This window comes from Protopterus annectens, chromosome 5.part0, assembly GCF_019279795.1.
Source record: "Protopterus annectens isolate FY-2018-M chromosome 5.part0, PAN1.0, whole genome shotgun sequence".
In the NCBI taxonomy this organism is placed as follows: Eukaryota; Metazoa; Chordata; order Ceratodontiformes; family Protopteridae; genus Protopterus; species Protopterus annectens.
Window position 1 is genome coordinate 277838445 of NC_056735.1, and position 21179 is coordinate 277859623.

At 38.5% G+C, this 21179-nt stretch overlaps 1 protein-coding gene across 2 annotated transcripts in view; it reads right to left on the reverse strand.

The window, feature by feature from the left end:
• Positions 1–21179, reverse strand: part of ADGRG2 (adhesion G protein-coupled receptor G2) — a 465660-nt gene that overhangs the window by 120329 nt on the left and 324152 nt on the right. For both annotated transcript variants that reach the window (XM_044072249.1, XM_044072248.1), the window contains one exon: positions 1960–2243. In XM_044072249.1, the coding sequence (XP_043928184.1) occupies positions 1960–2243 (284 nt within the window). The remainder of the gene's footprint in view (positions 1–1959; positions 2244–21179) is intronic.

Sequence of the window (21179 nt, forward strand, 5' to 3'; positions counted from 1 at the left end):
AAGTTGTTTATTTGCTAACAATGAAAGTGAACTGTTTTTAAATGGGCTCATTTCGGCCACTGCTTGGGCAAAAGCAGAAATATACAATTTTAAAGGAGCAGTTTATGAGGGCATAAACATAAAATTCATTATATTAAGAAACAAGAAAACAGAAAACGCTTTCATACTATACTGCTATACAGAGAATGAAATTATGTATTATTTTGCAATAACCGACAGAAAAATTTAATATATTTAAATCTGAGAAAAACATTTATCATTCAAATAAGGATCATAGTAGATATTCAAATGCTTCTGTGCCATGTTCCTAGTATCATAAGAAGGATTTTTAGAACAAAATCATCATCATCAATCGCCCTTTTCCTATTTTCTACATGGGGTCAGGGTTTTGCATCAATTGTCGCCATTTCTCTTGATTCAGTGTCACTCTCCTACCCTCTTTGATAGTCATGCCTGACTGTTGAAGGTCTTCTCTCACACAATACATCCATCTCTTTGCTGGATGCCCTTGTTTCCTATATCCTTCTTCCTGTCCATCCTACATCTTCTTCATGTCTTCTGCCTTTCTGCACATGTGCCTGAACCACAGCAATCTGTTCTCTTCAACCTTTTCTGCAACTGAAGCTTCTTTGGCTTCTGCTCTGATGTCCTCAATTCTTTGTCTGTCCCAATGTTTGTATCCTACCACCCATCTCAGACACTTCATCTCCATCACCTCTAGCTTCCTCAAGCTTTGCTTTCACTGTCCAGGTTTCTGTACCATACAGCAGCATCATTGTTTTGTACATCTAACTTTTCATCTTCTTTGGTTTTTTTTTCATACACAGTTCCCTGACACTCTGTGCCAGTTGGCTGCAACACCTTCTGATTCTAGGTTTGACCTCCTCATTCAGATTTCCCTATCCCACAGCCCCTGCCCAGATACTTTAAACTGCTAACCCGATCCACTATTTTACCTTCTATCACAATGTTAAGCTACTTCTGATTTACCCCTTTTGCCATTACTAATTTTATGTATAAAATCTTGCTCCTTAGAGGCTGCATTACACACTCTTTTTCTCTTTCAAATCATTTTGCCAATTGTGCTTGCCAACCATGAAGCTTCATGTATCATTTCTCCCATTTTTTCCTTGTATCACCTCAGTCAACTTACTCTACATCAGCCCACATGCAGGATTCCCACTCACCAGAGTTAACCTTTAAGTAATGATACCTTGGGTGGCTGGGTGCTGAGGAAAAAGCTATACCATATATGAGTTTTTATCCAGTCTATGAGGACAGATGCTTTTACCCTGGCATACATGTTGGCTTCTATGACAGCCTGACGTCTGCAGACTACCATATTATCATTCAGTTGGCATGCACATGTTCCTTTGAATGCACCAAAATGGGCCATTGTACTAAGTACTATTTACCTGAGGCAGATGAGTCTGCTCATTGTGTGTCACGTTAGGACCCTTATCGCTATTAGGTAAAAGTCATACTGTTGAGATGCCTCCCTCAACACTCACTTCCATGATCCCTCACTGTGTATTTCAGTGTCTGGGTCACTAAATGATCCTGGACGGTCTGGGCGGCTTTCAGAATTGATACAGATGTGCCACACAGCCAACCATGCACATAGAGGTAACTTTTTGACAATGTAAATTTTTAACTTCTCTGCTGCTCATCATAATGTACACATTTTGTCTGGTAGAGAAATCTGCATGAAGGTAACAGACATACTAATCTCCATTAACCACCTGTAAAATCAATAAAACACAGTATATGGCACATGTTAATTATGTCAGCACTTATTCACTTAGCACTGTGATAAGGTACAAATGTGCTCACCTAAATGCCACTATTTGTACATACCTTTATATACTGTCAGGGTATTACATGACTGTTTGGCAGTTAACATGTTGGGAATGCATGCCCACAACAGTAACTTTCTGGACTGAATAAGCATAAACATACCTTGCAAGGTGTTGAAAATGGCAAACAAGTACATAAAGGCCAAATTCACTGGTCCCCATGCGAAAAAAGCAAATCCCCAAGTAATTCCGAGTAAAACTGTGAGGCCTGAAACACTTCTGATCTCTTGGATTAAGCTCCTCTGATTTTCACCACTGGGATTCCTCTTTTTAATGCGGCACAGTTGGATCAACACTACAATGAACATGCTGGTGTTCAACAGAGCCATCAGGCTAAAATATCCCACAACAGAAATGTAGAAAGCAATATCATTTTTTAACCAGCAGCTGAAACACAAAAATAAAACAATACAGTTAAACATTGTGTTACATCTGCTTTGTGTAAAGCATTAAAACATAGAGAGGAAATGGCAAAATGGTGGCAGGATTATGTTATGTTTTTTAAACATTTATCTTCTTTGTTTAAGATTTTCTTTACTAAATTTTATTTTGTAATATAATTTGTGATAAAGCAAAGTTAAGTTAGAGTCTCTCGGGGAAAGAAAATACACTAGGCAAAAACAAATCATACATTTCATCACACACAAACTTAAGGTTAGGCAAAAAAGAGTTTGGAAGAAAACACAAGATCCCTTAATGTTCTTTTTTATGATAACTTATATGTCACTATACAGTATTTGTGTTTTGGTACAAGTTTAGTACGATATTCTCAAGATAGTGGGGTACTTGTTCCTTATCATTACTCAAAATAAATAGGATAGTTTTATCACACACCAGGAAGCCCAAATACATTTCCTTTATTAGCTCCATAGTGAGTATGCAGGGGTATGATCAGAAGTACTGTTATTAACATTTTCTTTGCAAATGAGTATATTATAAAGAATTTTATAAAATAATACTCAGGTCCTACCATCAGAAGTACTGTTATTCACATTTTCTTTAAACATGAGTATATCATAAAAGATATTAAATGTCTTATAAAACAATATTCAGGTCTTGACAATCTAAACACACCAATATAGGTAAGAGATGCCTCAAAACCTGTACCTGTTCATTAACTGTTAATTGGCAATAATCAATATATGGATTTTGCTCAACAACAAAACTTCAATAATGGATTCTAGACAAGATGGCCACCCAGTAAACAGCCCTACTCAGATGTTCCCCTTAAAATCTTCTTCTTCAGCAGCAAAGTTTGGTTCATCGCTCTAATCTACCTCAAAAATGACTGCGTTGCTCTTTATTAGGGAACCAAAATATATGAACACATTTTCTCATCAGTATCTCAGTTTTAGAATACTTTTTTTTGCATTATACTGGTCAGCTGTTCTGACCAAAGATAAACTCTTCTAATGCATCTTATTCAGAATGTTCATTCACAGAAAGAAGGACTTTCAACAAGTCATCACTCCCTTCAAGAATTAATTTATAAACCTGAGGAATTTCAAAACAAAAAGAATGCTATACAAGAATATTTCTCTCAACAGACAGACATTCTTAACACTTCAATACAGCTTCATGTTCAGAAAATACTGAAATTTCTCTAACGTGTGGCAGGAAGATTTAGAGAAAAGGAAATTAACACAGATTTGCTGTTGACATGTTGTTGTGTCTTTTGGCTTATCCCGGTTAGGGGTCGCCACAGTGGAACTCCGGACTGCTAATGTTTGGTAGGGGATTTTTATGTGCCGAGTTACCAGCCCTGACGCACAACCTTCAATGAAGGCACGCCCATTCATGCATGCCTCCACACATAAGATGCTCTAGCTGAGAATCGAACGCGACAACGTCTTGCTGTGAGGTGACAACAGTACCGCAGCACCACTACTGGGAATACATAAAATATTAAATTATTTGACAAATTGGAAGATTTAGAAAACAGAGTCAAAAGAAATAATTTGTGGATCTTTGGCTTGCTAGAGAAAATGGAAGGAGAACACATGCTAATATTCTTCATAGCATGAATCCTTAAGAGCTAAATCTGCAAGGATTTTCATATAAGAGTGAGAGGGTCTGTACAGCTTTGTAAAAACATCTACTAAACTTGATTCGCCACCAAGATCTACTGTAGCTAGTTTCTCTCTTTTTGGATACAGACTTAGTTTAAAGTGCTGTCTTGGGAAATGCCCCCATCATAGGTTTATAGGTTGGTACTAGACTATCGGCCCTAGGGCCTATACAAGCCTAGCCATAACAATTCCCTGGCTATTTCTTCCCACAGTATTTACTTCCCTGGACCCCTGTCTACCAGGGTGACTAATGTGATCCCTGGGGTGAATTTCCTATCTCCCATCCAATCATCAAGGTTCCTTTTGAAGAGGGCCAAAAAAAGCGCTCTGCTTGACATGTATGGGTAGTCTATTCCAGAGTCTAAGGAGTCCCTGGGTCAAGAACCTATCCCTTCAGCATGTTCTGTTCATTGTGATGACAGGGTTTAGATCCCTGGAGCATGTTCTTTGAGGGATTGGGATTTCTTTAAGTGTAGCATGTCCAACAGCTCTGGGTTTGACATGGCCTTGTATGTTAAGCAGAGATTACCTCTGAGTAGACGATATGCGACAGAGTATAGGTGAAGTTGTTTTAGATGGTCAGCATAGGGCATCTGCTTTAGGCCTGTGATTCTTTTAGTGAGGTATTTTTGTGGCCTTTCCAGTTGTTGCAGATGTCTTGAGAGGTACATACCAAATGGGCCGTTGTATTCTACAATGGGTCTAATGAGGGATGAGTACAGTGGGACAATGACCTCCCTTTTTCTGGATGAAAAGCCCGTAGTGATGAGGTGTGCCACATAGAAGGATTTCCTGACTGTTGTGATGATGTGGTTATCGAAGGTGAGACCACTGTCCACCTGTGTCCCTAAGTCTCTTATCACACATTCGGTGTTTAGTGTACTGCCACCTATGTGGTAATTCACAGGTACATGTTTTTTCCCCAAAGGGGATAACTATACATTTCTTGGCATTGAGCTTGAGCCCATGGCTCTGGCACCAAGCATCTGTTTCTGTAAGGCCCTTTTGTAGAATATCCCTATAATTTGGGGATTCAATAATTGCTCCCAGTTTGCAGTCATCTGCGAACTTTGTTAGCCAGAGTCCCTTAGTGTTGGCCTGTACTTCAGAAAAGTAGATGCCAAACAAGAGCGGTCCCAGGACTGAACCCTGAGGTACTCCACTTGCCACTTGTCTGGAGCTGGATTTGGAGTTGGCTACTTTTACAGTGTGGGTTCTGTCAGTAAGCCAGTTGGCAACCCATCAAGTGACGTAGGGATTAATGCCCAGCTTAGTAAGTTTTTCTATGATTCCAGAGTGGGTGATGGCGTCGAAGGCCTTGGCGAGGTCCAGATAGGCTGTGTGGACCACCTTACCCTTGTCTACAGCTCTGGAGACCAATTCGAAAAAGTCAATCAGGTTCAGGAGACAAAATCGGCCCTTCACAAACCCAAACTGCGTGGGGTCCAAAATTTGTCCTAGAACAATAAGATAGGGCAATGACTACAATGGGAAAAAAGGAAGAATATGTTGGCCTCTAATTAAAACTTTCAAGCAATAAAAATACATCTTTATCTGGCAAGAATGAAGCTCTTCTTACCTTCAGGAGAAATGTTGTTTAACATCCTAGTTGAGACCTTATATTAAAAATAACAACACAATCCTTGATGAAGAAACAATGGTCTAGGCTTGCACATCATTAAAGAAGCAATATGAACCAAACTCCTAGGAATCTGTCGTTTCACACTTAAAATTAAAAACGGTCAACAAGTCAAGCTAAAAAACACTGACCTTTTTGACAAGACAAAATTGTTTAATTAAGACATACTTTCAAAAAATATGCTATCTGTATTAATTAAATAATTATCTTGCAAGCTTTGTTGTTTTGATGGAATGGAACAAATTCCCTCTCCAAATGAAGCTGTGTGACACACTGTCTTTAAAAAAAGAGATGGACAACTGGATATGTATTTACAAATTCACCCTGGCATGTCTAGTCTGCCCCTTCTTGAAAAAAATAAGCCCTGGTTAATTCACCCTCAATTTCTGAAGTCATCTAACCCACTTATATCAGCTTTACTACCAAAATACCCACTTATATCAACTTTACTACCAAAATACTATCCTCAGTACTACTTGTGCTTTCTGTAACACTATACATCAACAAGACACCACAACAGGTCTCATATAATATTCCCTGCATATAAGTCTATATATGCTATGGGTCACCTTGGACCACAAATTATATAACTTAGAAACTTCATTTTTTGTATATATTGTAATCTGTACCTGTCATCAGATGTATTTACTGTCATAGTTTCTGTATCGTTATACTGTCCATTGTATGTTGTATGTTGTTTTGTTTAAATTTAACATTCTATATTTTTCTTCAAACTGTAATTTGAATTGTATTTGTATCTGGTACATATAGCTTGTATGTGGAGCTTTTCTCTCTGGGCCTCCTCTGAAAAAGGACCTGTGTCCAGTCAGACATTCTTGGTTAACAAATGTAAAATAAATAAATAAAGGAACATCTAAGGGTGGGTTCTGGCTAGGCAGAAATGGCCTTTCAGCTCAGTTGCCTTGTAAATCCTATGATTTTATAAATAGCTGAAATTAGAACTTATAATTTTATTGATACAATGCAGTATATAATCAAACAATATTACACAAAAGTTTTGTTATTACCAAAATTATAGGACTCTGATATCAACTCTTGGTGACTTTGGCAGTGACACCAACTTTCCCAGGCTTCAGGTCCTTTTCCATTTCCCCTAATGCTTTGTATAACCTTGCTTCTCCAAATCAGAATTAAGCCTTCTTTTAGCTCAATGACTAGCTGAACAAAGCTCTGTTTGGGCTTATGCTCATTCATACCATATATCTATGTTTACCCACTCTGCCAGGTCAGGGGACGGTAAGTAGGGATTTAGAGGAGGATGAACTGCAACCATGCAAGTCTAGTGTTATGGTAAATACATAACTTTTGTACCTGTCACAGTCTTGTTCATCCTCTTCTTATTGTTAGAAGAGAGTTCCTTAGCAATTAATCTGGATGGTCTAAGGCAGAATACCCCAGACTACAGTAGTCCAAAATACTGCATGTGACCACAAGATCACATCCAGTTTACAGTGCTTTACAAAGTTGCCCAATGAAGTCCAGCCAGCAGCTGTGCAAATATTATTTATGCCGCTATTAAAAAACTAAGCAGAGGAAGTGGATACTGAACTAACTGAAAACACCGCTGGCTCACCAAATGAATGTTTACATTGTTTATGATAGATAGAGGAGATGCAGTCTGAAAGCCATATAGACAGTGTGGCTTTAGAAACCTTAATAATCAATTTAAAATCTGCAAATGTAATCAGAAGTTGTTGATCTTTTCTATAGCCATTAGGATGAAGGTAAAATCATAACTATCTGTAGAAATTTAGGAAGTACAGAAGATATTTGTCTTGGTTAGAATAATTTTGAAAGAAGATTGGAAGATCAGTAGATTGGTTTACACTGAATTTCATTGCCATCTTTGACACAAAGGACAGAATGGTGCACAGCATTTCTCTAGTCTTGTGAAACACAAGATACTGGGGATTAATGCACATGCCTAAAGCTTGGAGCTGCACCTGAAGGGAATAATTGCCACAAGAAAAATAATTTTTCCAAGAAAGTAATGTGAGCTAACCCTTTAAAGCTGATTCAAATAGAAGCCAAGCCAATTGATGCAGTCCAAAATTCAAATTCCAAGGTAAGGTAGGTTGATGGAGTGGAGGTCCCTCAACTTGTTCACAGACTTAGTAATGACAACATACAGAGCTAGTCTCGTAAATGGAAATCATATACTACTGTCAGATGAACAATAAAGGAAGAGCTTAATCCAGTTTCACAGATGTTCACCAGATAGTTCAGCACTAGAAGAATCACAGCAGAACATGGATCAAAACCTTTCTTCAATGGCCATATTGTAGAATACATTCATTTGTCTTTGTACGCTTTCCTGGTGTTGGGATTCTGCACAGAAATCAGATATAGACCAAATTGTCAGTGTAACAGGGGTCACCCTAGCCATCACTGGAATTGGAGATGCTATATGGTGGGATGAAGGATCTGAAGGATTTGGGTGAAGCTTGCCAGAAAGGCGAAATAAAATGTTTTTGGAAAGTGTAATCTGAGAATCTTCTCCAAGAGAGATGAAGCCAAAGAGCAGGGGATACCTCGCATGTTGAGGTCAAAACTGGGTGATGAGAATGACCTTGGCTTTCTTTGTTTGTGCTTTCTACAAGAACTTTGGTTTTAAAGAAAAGGGGAAAGGCATACAAGAGACATTGGGATCACTCCTGGACTAGCTCATCCTTAGTCCACTGGCCCAGAGAAGGGCTTAGGAATAACAAGTCATTGCACTTGGTACTGGTTAGGCTGGTGAAGTTCACAGCATAGCTTGCCCCATCATTGGAATAGATAGGTCACTACTGAACAGAAACTCCTAGTGAAGCATTAGCAGACATCAGCTGAGCTGGTCTGTTAAGGTGTTGGAATCCCTAGGAACATGCATAGCCATTAGAAAGTGACCTGAAAAAAATCTCTCACTCAGAAGGCAACACAGCTCAATGCAGTGGACAGGAATAGGTCCCGCCCTGTTTCTTGATATACCACACTACTGCCATATAGTAGCAGTGTATGGCTATTACTCTAAGGATTGGGATCCTGGAAGGTCTGCAAGTATGAGAAGGGTAGCCGTCTGGTCAAAGATGTTGATGTACAGACTGGTCTTTGAGTGTGACCATACACCTTGGACTGTCTAACTCTGAAAATGGCATGTAGCACCCATCACGACTGTTGCCATGGAAAATTAAGGGGGTGCAAAGAATATGGTTGGACTCAGCCACCAAGACAGGTGTGTCTGAAATGACTTGGTCATCTTGACTGAAACAGTGTAAAGCTTTGTTCTAGTCAGCCACCAAGAGGCATACATGGAACCTTGCATGGGGAATCAGAGATACTGTGGCAGTCGTTAGCCCAAGTGTTTTGAGGCATATGGCTGCCATTATCTGAGATGACTGAAGGATGTGAAATACAGCCCACAGGATGGGAGGTATTTTCTCCTGAGGACAGTGACTAAGCACGATCTACTGTCAAATTTACAACCTTTGAAATTCAGGCACTGTTAGTGTCATCTGAGACTAATTCTGCTACCCTCTTATGGTGTGGTTGGATATCAGGAAGATGATGTAAAAGATGCTGTGCAGGGCAGGAAAGGAGATTCTGTAGCCTCCAGAAAATGATGTCCAATAACCACTAGTAATTTATGATGGCTAATCAAATTGACAAAAGAGGGGCAAGAGTCTCCTGAGCTGCCTTCAGAGTACAGAAGTCAGTCAAAGTTTAATGGTGACTGCTGCTGGCTACAGATGGATAGATGGGAACCTTTGGATATTCTGTTCACTTCTGTCATTGAGCTGACATCTGCCCTGGTAACCACTACTTTCACAGTCAGATGGTTCTCTCAGGCTGATTACTGCAAGGTTATTGGGCACATCTGAAGCATTTCTGATGCAGACTTTTTTGAGTTCTAGAATAGAGGTGGTGCAGAACTGTAAATTTTACATAATCCACTATGAGGGTCCTTTCATCTTTCTCACCATGCTCCACCATATCCTTAACTTCAGGCACAAAAAAAGAGCCATTGAAGGGGGCATTAAAGAAAGATGTGTGGTTATCTGTCAGCATAAGGATGATATTAGAAATTGCAGACAACATAGAGACTGAGCAGAATGTTTTATTTTGGTCTCTGTATCCTCAATCTTCTCCAATGACTATTTATTTACTTAATATTTGTTAAATAAATACATTTGTCCTTGCAAATATATCCTCTTTTCAGGGCAGACCCTCATGAATGAAGACTGAATGACTTAGAGTTCTATCTATGATTTTGCACTGGAAAAAATGATAAATGAATCTGGTAGCTTAGCATCCTCAAATCAAGCAATCAAACTATTAAATAACAAAAGAATTAAGTAAGACTTAAAAATAATTTAAATTAAAACTCTCCAGTTGCATCCTGTATTCAGACCTTTAGGAATTAAACTATCATATTTCAAAATAAAAATTGATTCTTTATAGAACAGCTTCTGTTTAATCTCCATATCATTTGCACACTTAAAATTTACTTTCTCCAAAATAGTACCTTTCAAACCTGTAGGATTAGAATTATTATTTTGCTCTCCCCACATAAAAAAGACCACATAGACATTTCAATGCTTAAACAATGCCCTCTGTATTGCAGCTATATATCCCCATTAGTTTATAAAAAAGAACTATTAATCTTGTAAAAAGATTCTACTATTAAACTATAAACTTTAGGGTTGGGACTCCCAGGAAGTCAATGATATTGAACTCATTCTTGCTAAATTAAAACTAAACTGTAGCAAACATATAGTTATAGCAGGTGCATACATCCCACCAGGAAACAACATTGCCACTATGGAGAACCTGCTACACTGGATGTCTATCTCCCACCCACAAGAGACCATATTCTTAGGAGATTTTAATATTGACTGGTCCGACTGTACCAGATTCAACCCCTCTACCCATGTTAATCTTCATGGGTTTACCCAAATCATAGACACCCCCACAACAGTCGATAAGAAATCCAAACGTCAATCCATCTTAGATTGGATACTTCTGTCTGACCCCACCTTAGCACACCAATCAGGCTGCCTACCAGACAATTTGAGTGATCACCAACCAACCTACCTTATTAGGAATAAATCCCACCATAGTAACCAACCCATCCTTAGAATAGTTCACAACAAAAAGAACTTCAAGGCCAGGGACCTAAACAACGAACTAAAATACTGTAACTGGACTCCCCTAAAAGACCTACCCCTAGATAAAGCAGTAGATTAATTTAACTCAATCTTTCTCAAAAACCTAAACCGTCATGCACCAGCCAGAACCATCAGAGTTTAGACAAACTATGCCCCTTGGTTAACAAAAGAAACTAAAACCATAATGAAGGACAGAGACAGAGCCTGGGCTCAGTATCATAAACTTAAAACAACTACCTCAAACAAAACTACTTAGCACTCCGGTACAAGACCAAACAACTTATAAAACTCGATAAAACCAATTACTACAAAACCTTACAAGAAAAACACGCTCACAACCCTCAGAAATTCTGGGCCTCAATAAATAAATTACTGCACCCAGGTAAAACTGGCACTCCCACACCCATTGTTCCAACTGACAAAGAGGGTACCCCCACACAATTCAACAAATTCTTTACCGAAACAGTCCCAGGTCTAACACCCTAAATAGCACTACTAGCCCTATACCTTCTCCAACCCATACTAACCCTATTACACAACAGACTCCCTCTAGCTTTTCCTTGTCTCCAGCACCTACACAACTTATTACTAAACTCCTCAAAAAACGAAAGCCTACCACGCTATCTGCTGACAAACTTCCCAATGACTTCCTTCAACTATCAGCTGAAACCATATCCTACCCCGTTGTCTATCCTCATAAATAGATCCATATCTGAATGCAAAGTACCTAACCTGTGGAAAATATTTCATATTATTCCACTCCACAAAGGCAGCAACTCCCTTTAGCTCACCAACTACCGCCCAATTGCAATTTTATCACCTTTTTCAAAAATACATAGAGTAGTACATTCACAACTAATGCAATACCTCCTAAAAAAATAACCTGATATCAACATCTCAACATGGCTTTCAACCCTCCCATAGTACCGCGACAGCTCTACTCTCATATACCAACATAGTCAACACTCATAGAAACAACAGACTTTTCGTATCCTCTGTATTCTTAGACTTATCTAAAGCCTTTGATATGGTCAACCACAGCATTCTTCTCAAAACTCTATCTACCCTTAGCATTAACTCCCTCACTATATCATGGTTCAACAGCTATTTATCAGGCCGCCAACAAGCAGTTCTTTGACAGGACCAACTATCCTCCCTTCTACCTGTATCCATTGGAGTCCCTCAAGGTTCCATACTTGGTCCTTTACTATTCTCCATATTTACAAATCAGATAGCTGCATCCTCTCCCTCTGCCTCTATAGTGCAATATGCAGACGACACTACTATCATATGCGCCGCCCCAACCTTAAGCAAACTTCAAACAATAACACAGCATAACTTTACTCTGGCCAAAGCATAGTTTTCTAGCATTAAACTTACACTCAATCCCAAAAAAACAAAACTAATTCTCTTTAGTCCTGGTAGATCTCCTGCACTAAATAATGATTTCACCATAAACTCCAAGGATAATACCTCAATCACCCCAACAACACACACTAAACTCCTAGGAGTAGTAATCAATAATAATCTCAAATTTGATGTACACATAGCCCAAACAATCAAAAAAGTAAACAAAAAGCTTGGTCTCCTGTACAGGAACAAGCAATTCATGACCAATTATACCAAAGCCACTATTGCAAGAATGCACCTATTATCCACCCTACTATATGCCTCCCCAATCCTGATTAATCTTCGCCACAGCAAACTAAACAAAATGGCATCTTGCTATAACAAGATTGCCAAGTTTGCTACAGGTGCCTCTAATAGATCCCATCACTGTCTTTCCCTCAAACAGCTCAACTGGCTTGAGTTGCCCCAACTACTTCTTACTACTCAACTCTCCACAGCCCACAAACTGTACTACCTCCCTGACAAAACTCCCACAATACAGGATCTAATACAGCCCTACACCACCACCTGAGCCTTAAGATCAACAGATCGAAATCTCATAAATGTCATCAAACATAAGAATGAAGCAGGTAAAAGTCTCTTTGGCTGTACAATAGCAAAAATCTGGAACTCACTCCCAAATCATATAACTTCTACAAGCTCTGCTTCACTATTTAAGAAACTACTCAAAACCCACTATTTTAACAATTGGCTGTGTACATGTGACTCCCCAGACTAATCCATTACATTGCAGTGTAACCTAGGGGTTAGGCTAGGTTATTTTTGTCCTACTGATGTTAAAAAGAAATTTCAAATAGAAGGTTCAAAGATGGCCCTTTTTTATTGCCTACCCAAAATACATAAAAATCTGTCTAGGCCCCCTGGGAGGCCTATTGTTTTTGGTTCTTTATATTTTTTGCATAATTTGGGTATTTTTTTACATCAATTTTTGGCTCCTTTTGTATATAAGTTGCCATCTTATATTTGTGATGTTTTTGATTTTTTGAACAAGATGAAAAGGGTAAAAATAAATGCTAGGATGACTTGGTTTACTATTGATGTTAAAAGCCTCTATACCAATATTAAACATTCTTTTGGTCTTGAGGCTGTTAGATATTTTTTGGGTGATAATCCGTCACAGTATTTATTGTAGAGTTACTTCATTTTGTTTGACTCACAATTTTTTGAGTTTAATGAGGTTTTGTACCATCAATTACAGCACAGCCATGGGGGCTTCTTTTGCCCCCATGTATGCTAATTTATTTATGGGCCTATTTGAACTAGAAATAATATACAAGCATAGATTTTTTCAAACTCATGTAATATCTTATTATAGGTTTGTGGATGATCTAATATTCTTGGTGGATGCTGATGAAAGTGACATTAAAGAGTTTGTTAAGGACATCAATTATAATAGATTTTCCATGAGTTTTGATGGTCTAAAAATGGGACCTGTGGTCCCATTTTTGGATATTATTTTGGATATTTCTGATGGTATGAAAATTATTACCTCAATTAATAGAAAATTTGAAGGCACTAATTTTTATTTACATGGAACTAGTGGTCACCCTCCCCACACTTTGGATGCATTACCATATGGGGAAATGTTACGTACATATAGATTATGTGGTAGATATGATATTTTTCAGCAAGAAATGAACATTTTGGTGGAATCTTTTTTAAGCAGAGGATATAATAAGGACATTTTAAATAGATGTTTTGATAAGTTGGTTAGAAGAGTCAAGCTTTTTGATGGTGTAACTAGTTATCATCCTTGTAACAATGTGGCTCAATATAATAGTGTTAATAACTGTAAGGAAAATATGTATTTTGTAACCACCTATGGTTGCTTTACTTTTAAATTTCTTGATATAGTAAAACAATTTTGGTCCTTTTTACTTTCTTGTAAAAATGTTCAACAGTGGCTTAATGTTAACTTACAATTTTCCTATTGGAGGGGTAGAAATATCAAAAACTTTTTAGTTAAAAGTAAATTTATTTTGCCTCTACCTTCAATATATAAAGAACCATGTCGAATTGGCACCTTCCCTTGTGGAAGCTGCAAAGGTTGCAAATATATTGTACCCTGTTTTCCATTCACTAATGATGTGAAGTTTACTCCTGTTAAGGAATTTTGTTGTAAGTCAGTAGGGGTTATTTATGCTCTCTGTTGCCCATGTAATATTTATTACATAGGAGAAACTAAAAGGGCTTTTAAATTGAGATTGTTAGAGCATATAAGGGACATTAACAATGGTAATATTGAAAGCCCTGTAGCTCTGCATTTTTTAGAATGTCATAATAAAAGTAGTGAAGGTTTAAAAGCCACTATTTTAGAACAAGTTAAGCCATCAATGTACTGTCAGCAGGATGTTAAAACTGTGTTATTGCAAAAAGAAGCTCTGCTTATTTTAAAGTACAAAACTATGTCTCCTTGTGGGCTCAATGCAGAGTTCAATTGGAGAGTGTTGCTTAATTAATTGTTTAATTGTTTAATTGTGTTATCAGCTTGCTATAAAGTATGGGTGCTTGTACATAATTTTATTCTCCTTGAAGGCTTTGGCCGAGACGTCAGAGAGATTTTATTAAAAGATTTGCTGGATACTGTGTTCGTTGTTTGCTGCTTGCTACTTGCTACCTGGTGTTTTTTGTTGCTTATAATACCTCAATCACCCCAACAACACACTAAACTCCTAGGAGTAGTAATCAATAATAATCTCAAATTTGATGTACACATAGCCCAAACAATCAAAAAAGTAAACAAAAAGCTTGGTCCCCTGTACAGGAACAAGCAATTCATGACCAATTATACCAAAGCCACTATTGCAAGAATGCACCTATTATCCACCCTACTATATGCCTCCCCAATCCTGATTAATCTTCGCCACAGCAAACTAAACAAAATGGCATCTTGCTATAACAAGATTGCCAAGTTAGCTACAGGTGCCTCTAATAGATCCCATCACTGTCTTTCCCTCAAACAGCTCAACTGGCTTGAGTTGCCCCAACTACTTCTTACTACTCAACTCTCCACAGCCCACAAACTGTACTACCTCCCTGACAAAACTCCCACAATACAGGATCTAATACAGCCCTACACCACCACCTGAGCCTTAAGATCAACAGATCGAAATCTCATAAATGTCATCAAACATAAGAATGAAGCAGGTAAAAGTCTCTTTGGCTGTACAATAGCAAAAATCTGGAACTCACTCCCAAATCATATAACTTCTACAAGCTCTGCTTCACTATTTAAGAAACTACTCAAAACCCACTATTTTAACAATTGGCTGTGTACATGTGACTCCCCAGACTAATCCACTACATTGCAGTGTTGCAAGCATTTTGCCAAAGATCACCTATAAATTTCTAACCTCTGAATACTTATTCTTACCAAACAATGTTCTATTGTGATGGTTTGATTTATATGTCTATAAAGAAATGTTACATTTTATTCTGATGGTATTGATTTATATGTCTATGAAGAAATGTTAATATGTTCTTATATGTTTAATTGTATGCCTTAACAGTACAGTTATGTATTTTATAAAATGTATTTGTAGAATTGTTTTAAGTGGAGCTTTTCTCCCCGGGCCTCCGCTGAAAATGGACCTGTGTCCAGTCGGACTTTTCCGGTCATCAAATGTAAAATAAATAAATAAAAATAAACTTACAACTGGAACAGCCACCACGTGAAAAAGTTCCAAAATAAGAAGGATCTATGAAAATCAATGAAGCTGGCATAGAAAATAATTTGTGTACAAGCATGTCCTTCAAATTTCTCCCATGTTTGTAAGAAATACAGGGATATCTGTACAATATTCCTGACAGATCTTTAAGCTGCAACAAAAAAGCAGAGGTGCTAAAGTATGTTAATATTTTTTTTTTTAGGTTTGTACTGGCCTTTTGGTCATTTTTGTATCTGCTGGTTAACAGCCCTTTTCAGGACTGCTGCAACAATAACAGAATCAATATGGGATTCCTAGAACAGCACTCCAAGTGTTTTGACAGGCCAAAGTATCCCGTCTGATTTAGAGTTACCCTGTTATCCACAGCAGGCACTGCCCAGGACAGTGCATGGAGGGAATAGAAGGTGTTTTGCAGAATTTTGTTCAAGGCCACTGAGGAAACAACAGACTACCTCTTTCTTTTCTATCACTAATAAAACCTCAGCAAAAGGGGAGTCATCTATAGCTGAATGCTGGAATCCCTCTTGGAAGACTCTGTGGATGAGTCTAGAGGATACTTCCTGCAATGCCTCTTGGTTGGCCTCCACAGGGGAGTAGTCCAATGTGGATGACTGAGGGTCTGAATCAGGCTCTAATTTGGGGGAAGAATCCTGTCAGGATATTTCCATTTCCTTGTCCTTGCAAAGATATCCTCTTTTCAGGGCAGACCCTCCTGAATGAAGACTCTGAAGGTGACCACCTGTAACATAAGTTCAGAGTTACATTTACAATGATATTGCAAGATCAGCAATGGGTCTGATATCAGAGACATTACTGGAGCCAGAATAATCAACGCAGAGGGATCAATAGCAGTTCATACCAACAGCACAGATGTCAATCCCTGACACAGAAGGATTCAGTGCTAATAACAGTGGTGATGGGGGTCCTTGTTCACAGGTTTACAAATGCCAGGAATTTCCACCCTGACACTAAGTGGGTCAGCAGCAAATGACTCAAGCCTACAGCCCTGAGCCTGGTTGCTGAAGGATATTTCAGCACTTAAAACACTGGTGTCAACATGGGGACTGACTCAAAGATAGGCAATTGAGTTGGCATTGGAGTCAGCAGGGAGCTAGTTGGTCTTATCTGATCATCAGCAAGACTGGTGCCAATGAGGAGGCAGATACAGGTCTTGGGATTCTACCTTCATTGTCCATCCCAGAATTGCAGGTGGGAAGAAGACACATGCCCATTTGGGTTCTAGTGATCATAATAAAATGTTAAATAAGTATCTATGAGAGGAAATTGGTCTGGTATAGTGGAGTGTTTGGCAGTACAATCCACCTCAGTTAAGGAACAGGTAGTGCCTTTGTATGAGGCACCTGATTTCTGTGTCAGTACTACGGGTGGAGCAGTGGTTGACATTGTCGTCCCACAGCAAGAGGTTCTCCGGTTAGATTCTTGGCTGGGGTGCCTTCTATGCAGAGTTTGCATGTTCTCCCTGCATTCATGTGGGTTTCTTCTGGGTACTCCGGTTTCCTCCCACAATCCAAAGACATGTATCTGGAGCATTTCTCCCCAGGCCTCTGCTGAAAATAGCTCTGTCCTAGTCAGACTTTCCCAGTCAACAAATGTTAAATAAGAAATAAACATTAAAAAAGTACTGGAAGCTCCTCAACCCCTCATACTGAGATTTGGGATAGTCCATAGTCCACTGAGGACTCCCTATCTTCCCTGCTCTGAACCTTGGGGGGAGGAGACTCCTTTGATTTGAGCCTTATGTTTAGTGAGTCTGAATCTATTCGTAGTCATTTCCTTTTCCTGGTCTGGCTAAAATTTGGGAGAAGAAGGCTTCTCTAAACAGTCCGTAGGCTTAAATAACACTTTCAAAATGAGGTTGTTTTTCCTGTCTATGATGGTATTTGTCAAATTTAACACAGATGGGGCATTTTCTCATCAAGGTGAGAATGATCTATGTACACAACTCATTTGGCACAGGTGTTCTGTGAGAGAATTGTATGCCCATGGGACTCACACTTAGAAAATCAAGTCTTTTCCACTTTTCTAGCCTAAACAATGACATAATGCAAAAGAGTCAAGTTTTGTAACTCTAACTAAGATGAACTTACAAGCAAGGTAGAAGCTAAATAAGACATTCTAACTGAGAAACACACACACACACACACACACACACACACACACACACACACACACACACACTCCCACACACAACTAATGAACAACATGGTGCTAACAGTGGGGGCAAAGTATAGTTAAACAACAAAAAAAAAAAAAAAGACAAAATCTAACCAAATTATCTGGAAATTCTTCCAAGATAGAAAAATGTCAATCTGAATAAACTGGATCAATTTACTCCAAAATGGAATAGAACACAGCACTGCTACAGCTTGATGAATCCTGATGTTATCCAGCATTGTGTAAGCTTGATGAGTGCCTAACAAGATCTGAAGATGAGCAATCCTGCAGCACAGGGAAATAAAGCCTTTACTGTGATCCAGATGACCAGTGTTTGATTGGTGGCAAGGGCACTGGAGGAGCCACAGCTGGAGGATGGGAGTGAACAGCAAGTGTCATCTCACCCATCCTGGTGGGAGGGATGCAGCCTAGGCTTGCTGCAATAAGCACCAAACGAGCTGAGCAGACCCCATGCTGCATGAAAGTTGGGAGTTGGGACATTGCACATGCACAAAAATGCATATGCATATCCCCTGGGCAGAACTTGTAGAACTCACAAGGTTGCCACAAGGGAGGAGAAGTGTGGGCATAATCCCTGTTAGCAGTATGATGCTACACCGCCATCCTTAATTACCTCACCAGCCCTGGACCTTGGTTGGGTAGAGCTCAGGGGAGGGTAAGGTGGGTCCGGTAGACCTAGTAAACAAAGAGAAGAGCTGGTGCCAGCTGCTGGTCAGCTGTGGGGAGAAAAAATTATCTGAAGATACGAGATTACACATGGCATTATGGGAAATGGGAAGAGTTGGAATTGGTGCCAAAGCAAAAAAAAAGAGTCTTTGTCAAAGTCCTGTCCCAAGAGGAGAATGACCAAAACCATGGCAAAATTGATGCTCAACATTTTCTCAGGAGTAGTTTTCATAAGTTGTTATATTTTCAGATCAAAAATATTTCATGTAATAGTTTACATGTTTATTAATTACATGTGCAGAAGAAACAACTTTTCTTTCTTAACTCTTCCCTAGGTAAGTGTTTTCTATCATAAGTTGATATTTATATATTTGAACCAATATGTCTTATTAAAACGTATCATTTGTCAACTTAAACTTTGGACTTATTATTCAAATGTATTTATATTATTTATCTTTATAACTTTATGTTACATATTCAGTCAGTATAACTTTTACCTGTTATAGACTTTATGCAAATGTCTTTCTTAATATGCATAACCAAACAATGGAGTACAGGAGGACTTAAAAGTTATGGATGTTTAATATAAAAAATGTTGTGGATGTTTAATTAGTAGTCAATTGCCACCTTTTCATAATATATGTTAATATAAATGACTTTAGAATTCTTGGTTTAGTTAAACTTCATCTTAGTGAATCATTTTTTGAGGCTTGCTAACATAGTGGTGAAGGTCATGGTTTTGTAGACTGCAGGTCATGAGTTTGAATCCTCAGGGTTCTTGCTGGAAGATGTACTTCAGCTGTCATAACACCCACAGTCAGATGGATTTTAGGAGAGTCCTTGGTGGTCTAGTGGTTAGGATTTGGCACTCTCACCGCTGTGGCCCGGGTTCAATTCCCAGTCAGGGAAGCTTCAAATTCTTGAGCGCCCCACTTTGAATTAGTTTTCCTTACTGTTTGCAAACTCAAGTGTTCAGCTCCATTGCTATGAGCGGGTTAAAACATGCACTCTGGCTCTGAAATGGGGAGTGATTATACAGACTGTAAGTTTCTTTGTTTTCAGAGAAGGGAATGGAGTGAATCCATCTGTACAAAGCTTGTTCAGCCTGTCCTGTACTGTGTAAGTTTTTGATACTGCACCGGGGGTTGAGAACTCTGCTTGATTACTTTGATTTTGTTTTGCTTTTGGTACATTTGAAGTGATGCTAGTTTTGTTGAGTGCTCTTGTCAGTGTGATGGGTAGATGCTGATGTTAAGTGCCAAGAAGACTGTTGTCTTTCGAGCAGTTGAATAATTTTCTCCAAAGGCTGAGGATTTCACTTTCTTGTAAGATGGCAGTGTCATCACATGCTTGAGGTGACCATGGAGTGTACATGTGTATGCAGCAGACGTTTGTGGAGTTTGTTGCAGGAGACTGTGTGAATGCTCATATCAGAGGCAGTTGATAGATTTGTTCTCATTTATGCAATGTTTCTTGAGCCTCAGGAGTGTGCTGTCACTGAGCTGTATTCTTTTAGGCCCTCCTCACTTTGACACTGATTGGATATGCATCATCCTGAAGTTGGCTGACACTTTTTACATTTAATTGCAGGTGCTTTAGTTGTATCAGAGAATCATTATTATAGTGTTGCTGAAATCTAGTGTTTTCCCCTGTACCTAGCAGAGTTGACTGAAGTTTGACATATGGCTATATGTAATCAAAACTACTAACTTCTTCCAAACATAGTCCAAAATAGACATCCCTTGAAAAACACCCATCTCAGATTGGTGCAATTCTGATGAAGGAAACCATTTTAGCACTTCCACAAATCTGCATGGCAATTTATGTTACTTGATTTTTGTAATAGTTTCTACAAATAGTGATATTTATTTAATTGTAGTCGCCAAAAAATCATGATGCTCCTTGTCTGGCCCATATAATGGCAATTTGTAATCTATAGACCTTTAAAATGTCCAATGACGTCTTTCAGAAACTAATCCATTGTGCTATCTTACTTTTTACAAATTTCAAACTCTCAAATATTTTCCTGTCTTCTACAATACCACTGAGCCACAGATTTAATACCTCCAGAACTGCACTATAGTTTGGGTTAATGGAAACGTCTCTATCTTGCTCTGTTCTACTAAAATATTATCAGTAACCTCTGCTGTGCTTTACTCACAGTAGAACTGCAAATCCCTGAATCTCCCATTCCTCAAAACACAAAGTACTGGAAGTTCAAAATCCCAAATTGTGTAGGAAATTGGACATTAACTATCTACAATATCAAAGAGAGCTATGTAATGATGTTCAGTAAAATGGGATACCAATTAAATAAGCCTGACCAGATGGAATCCAACAAAAAAGCAACACATACATGCATTCACCAACATACAAATACAAACACATGCGAGCGCACATGCACACACACACACACACACACACACACACACATATATATATATATATATATATATGTTATGTATATATGAATTTTCTTGTATAAAGTTCCTGGTGCAGTTTTTAATGGA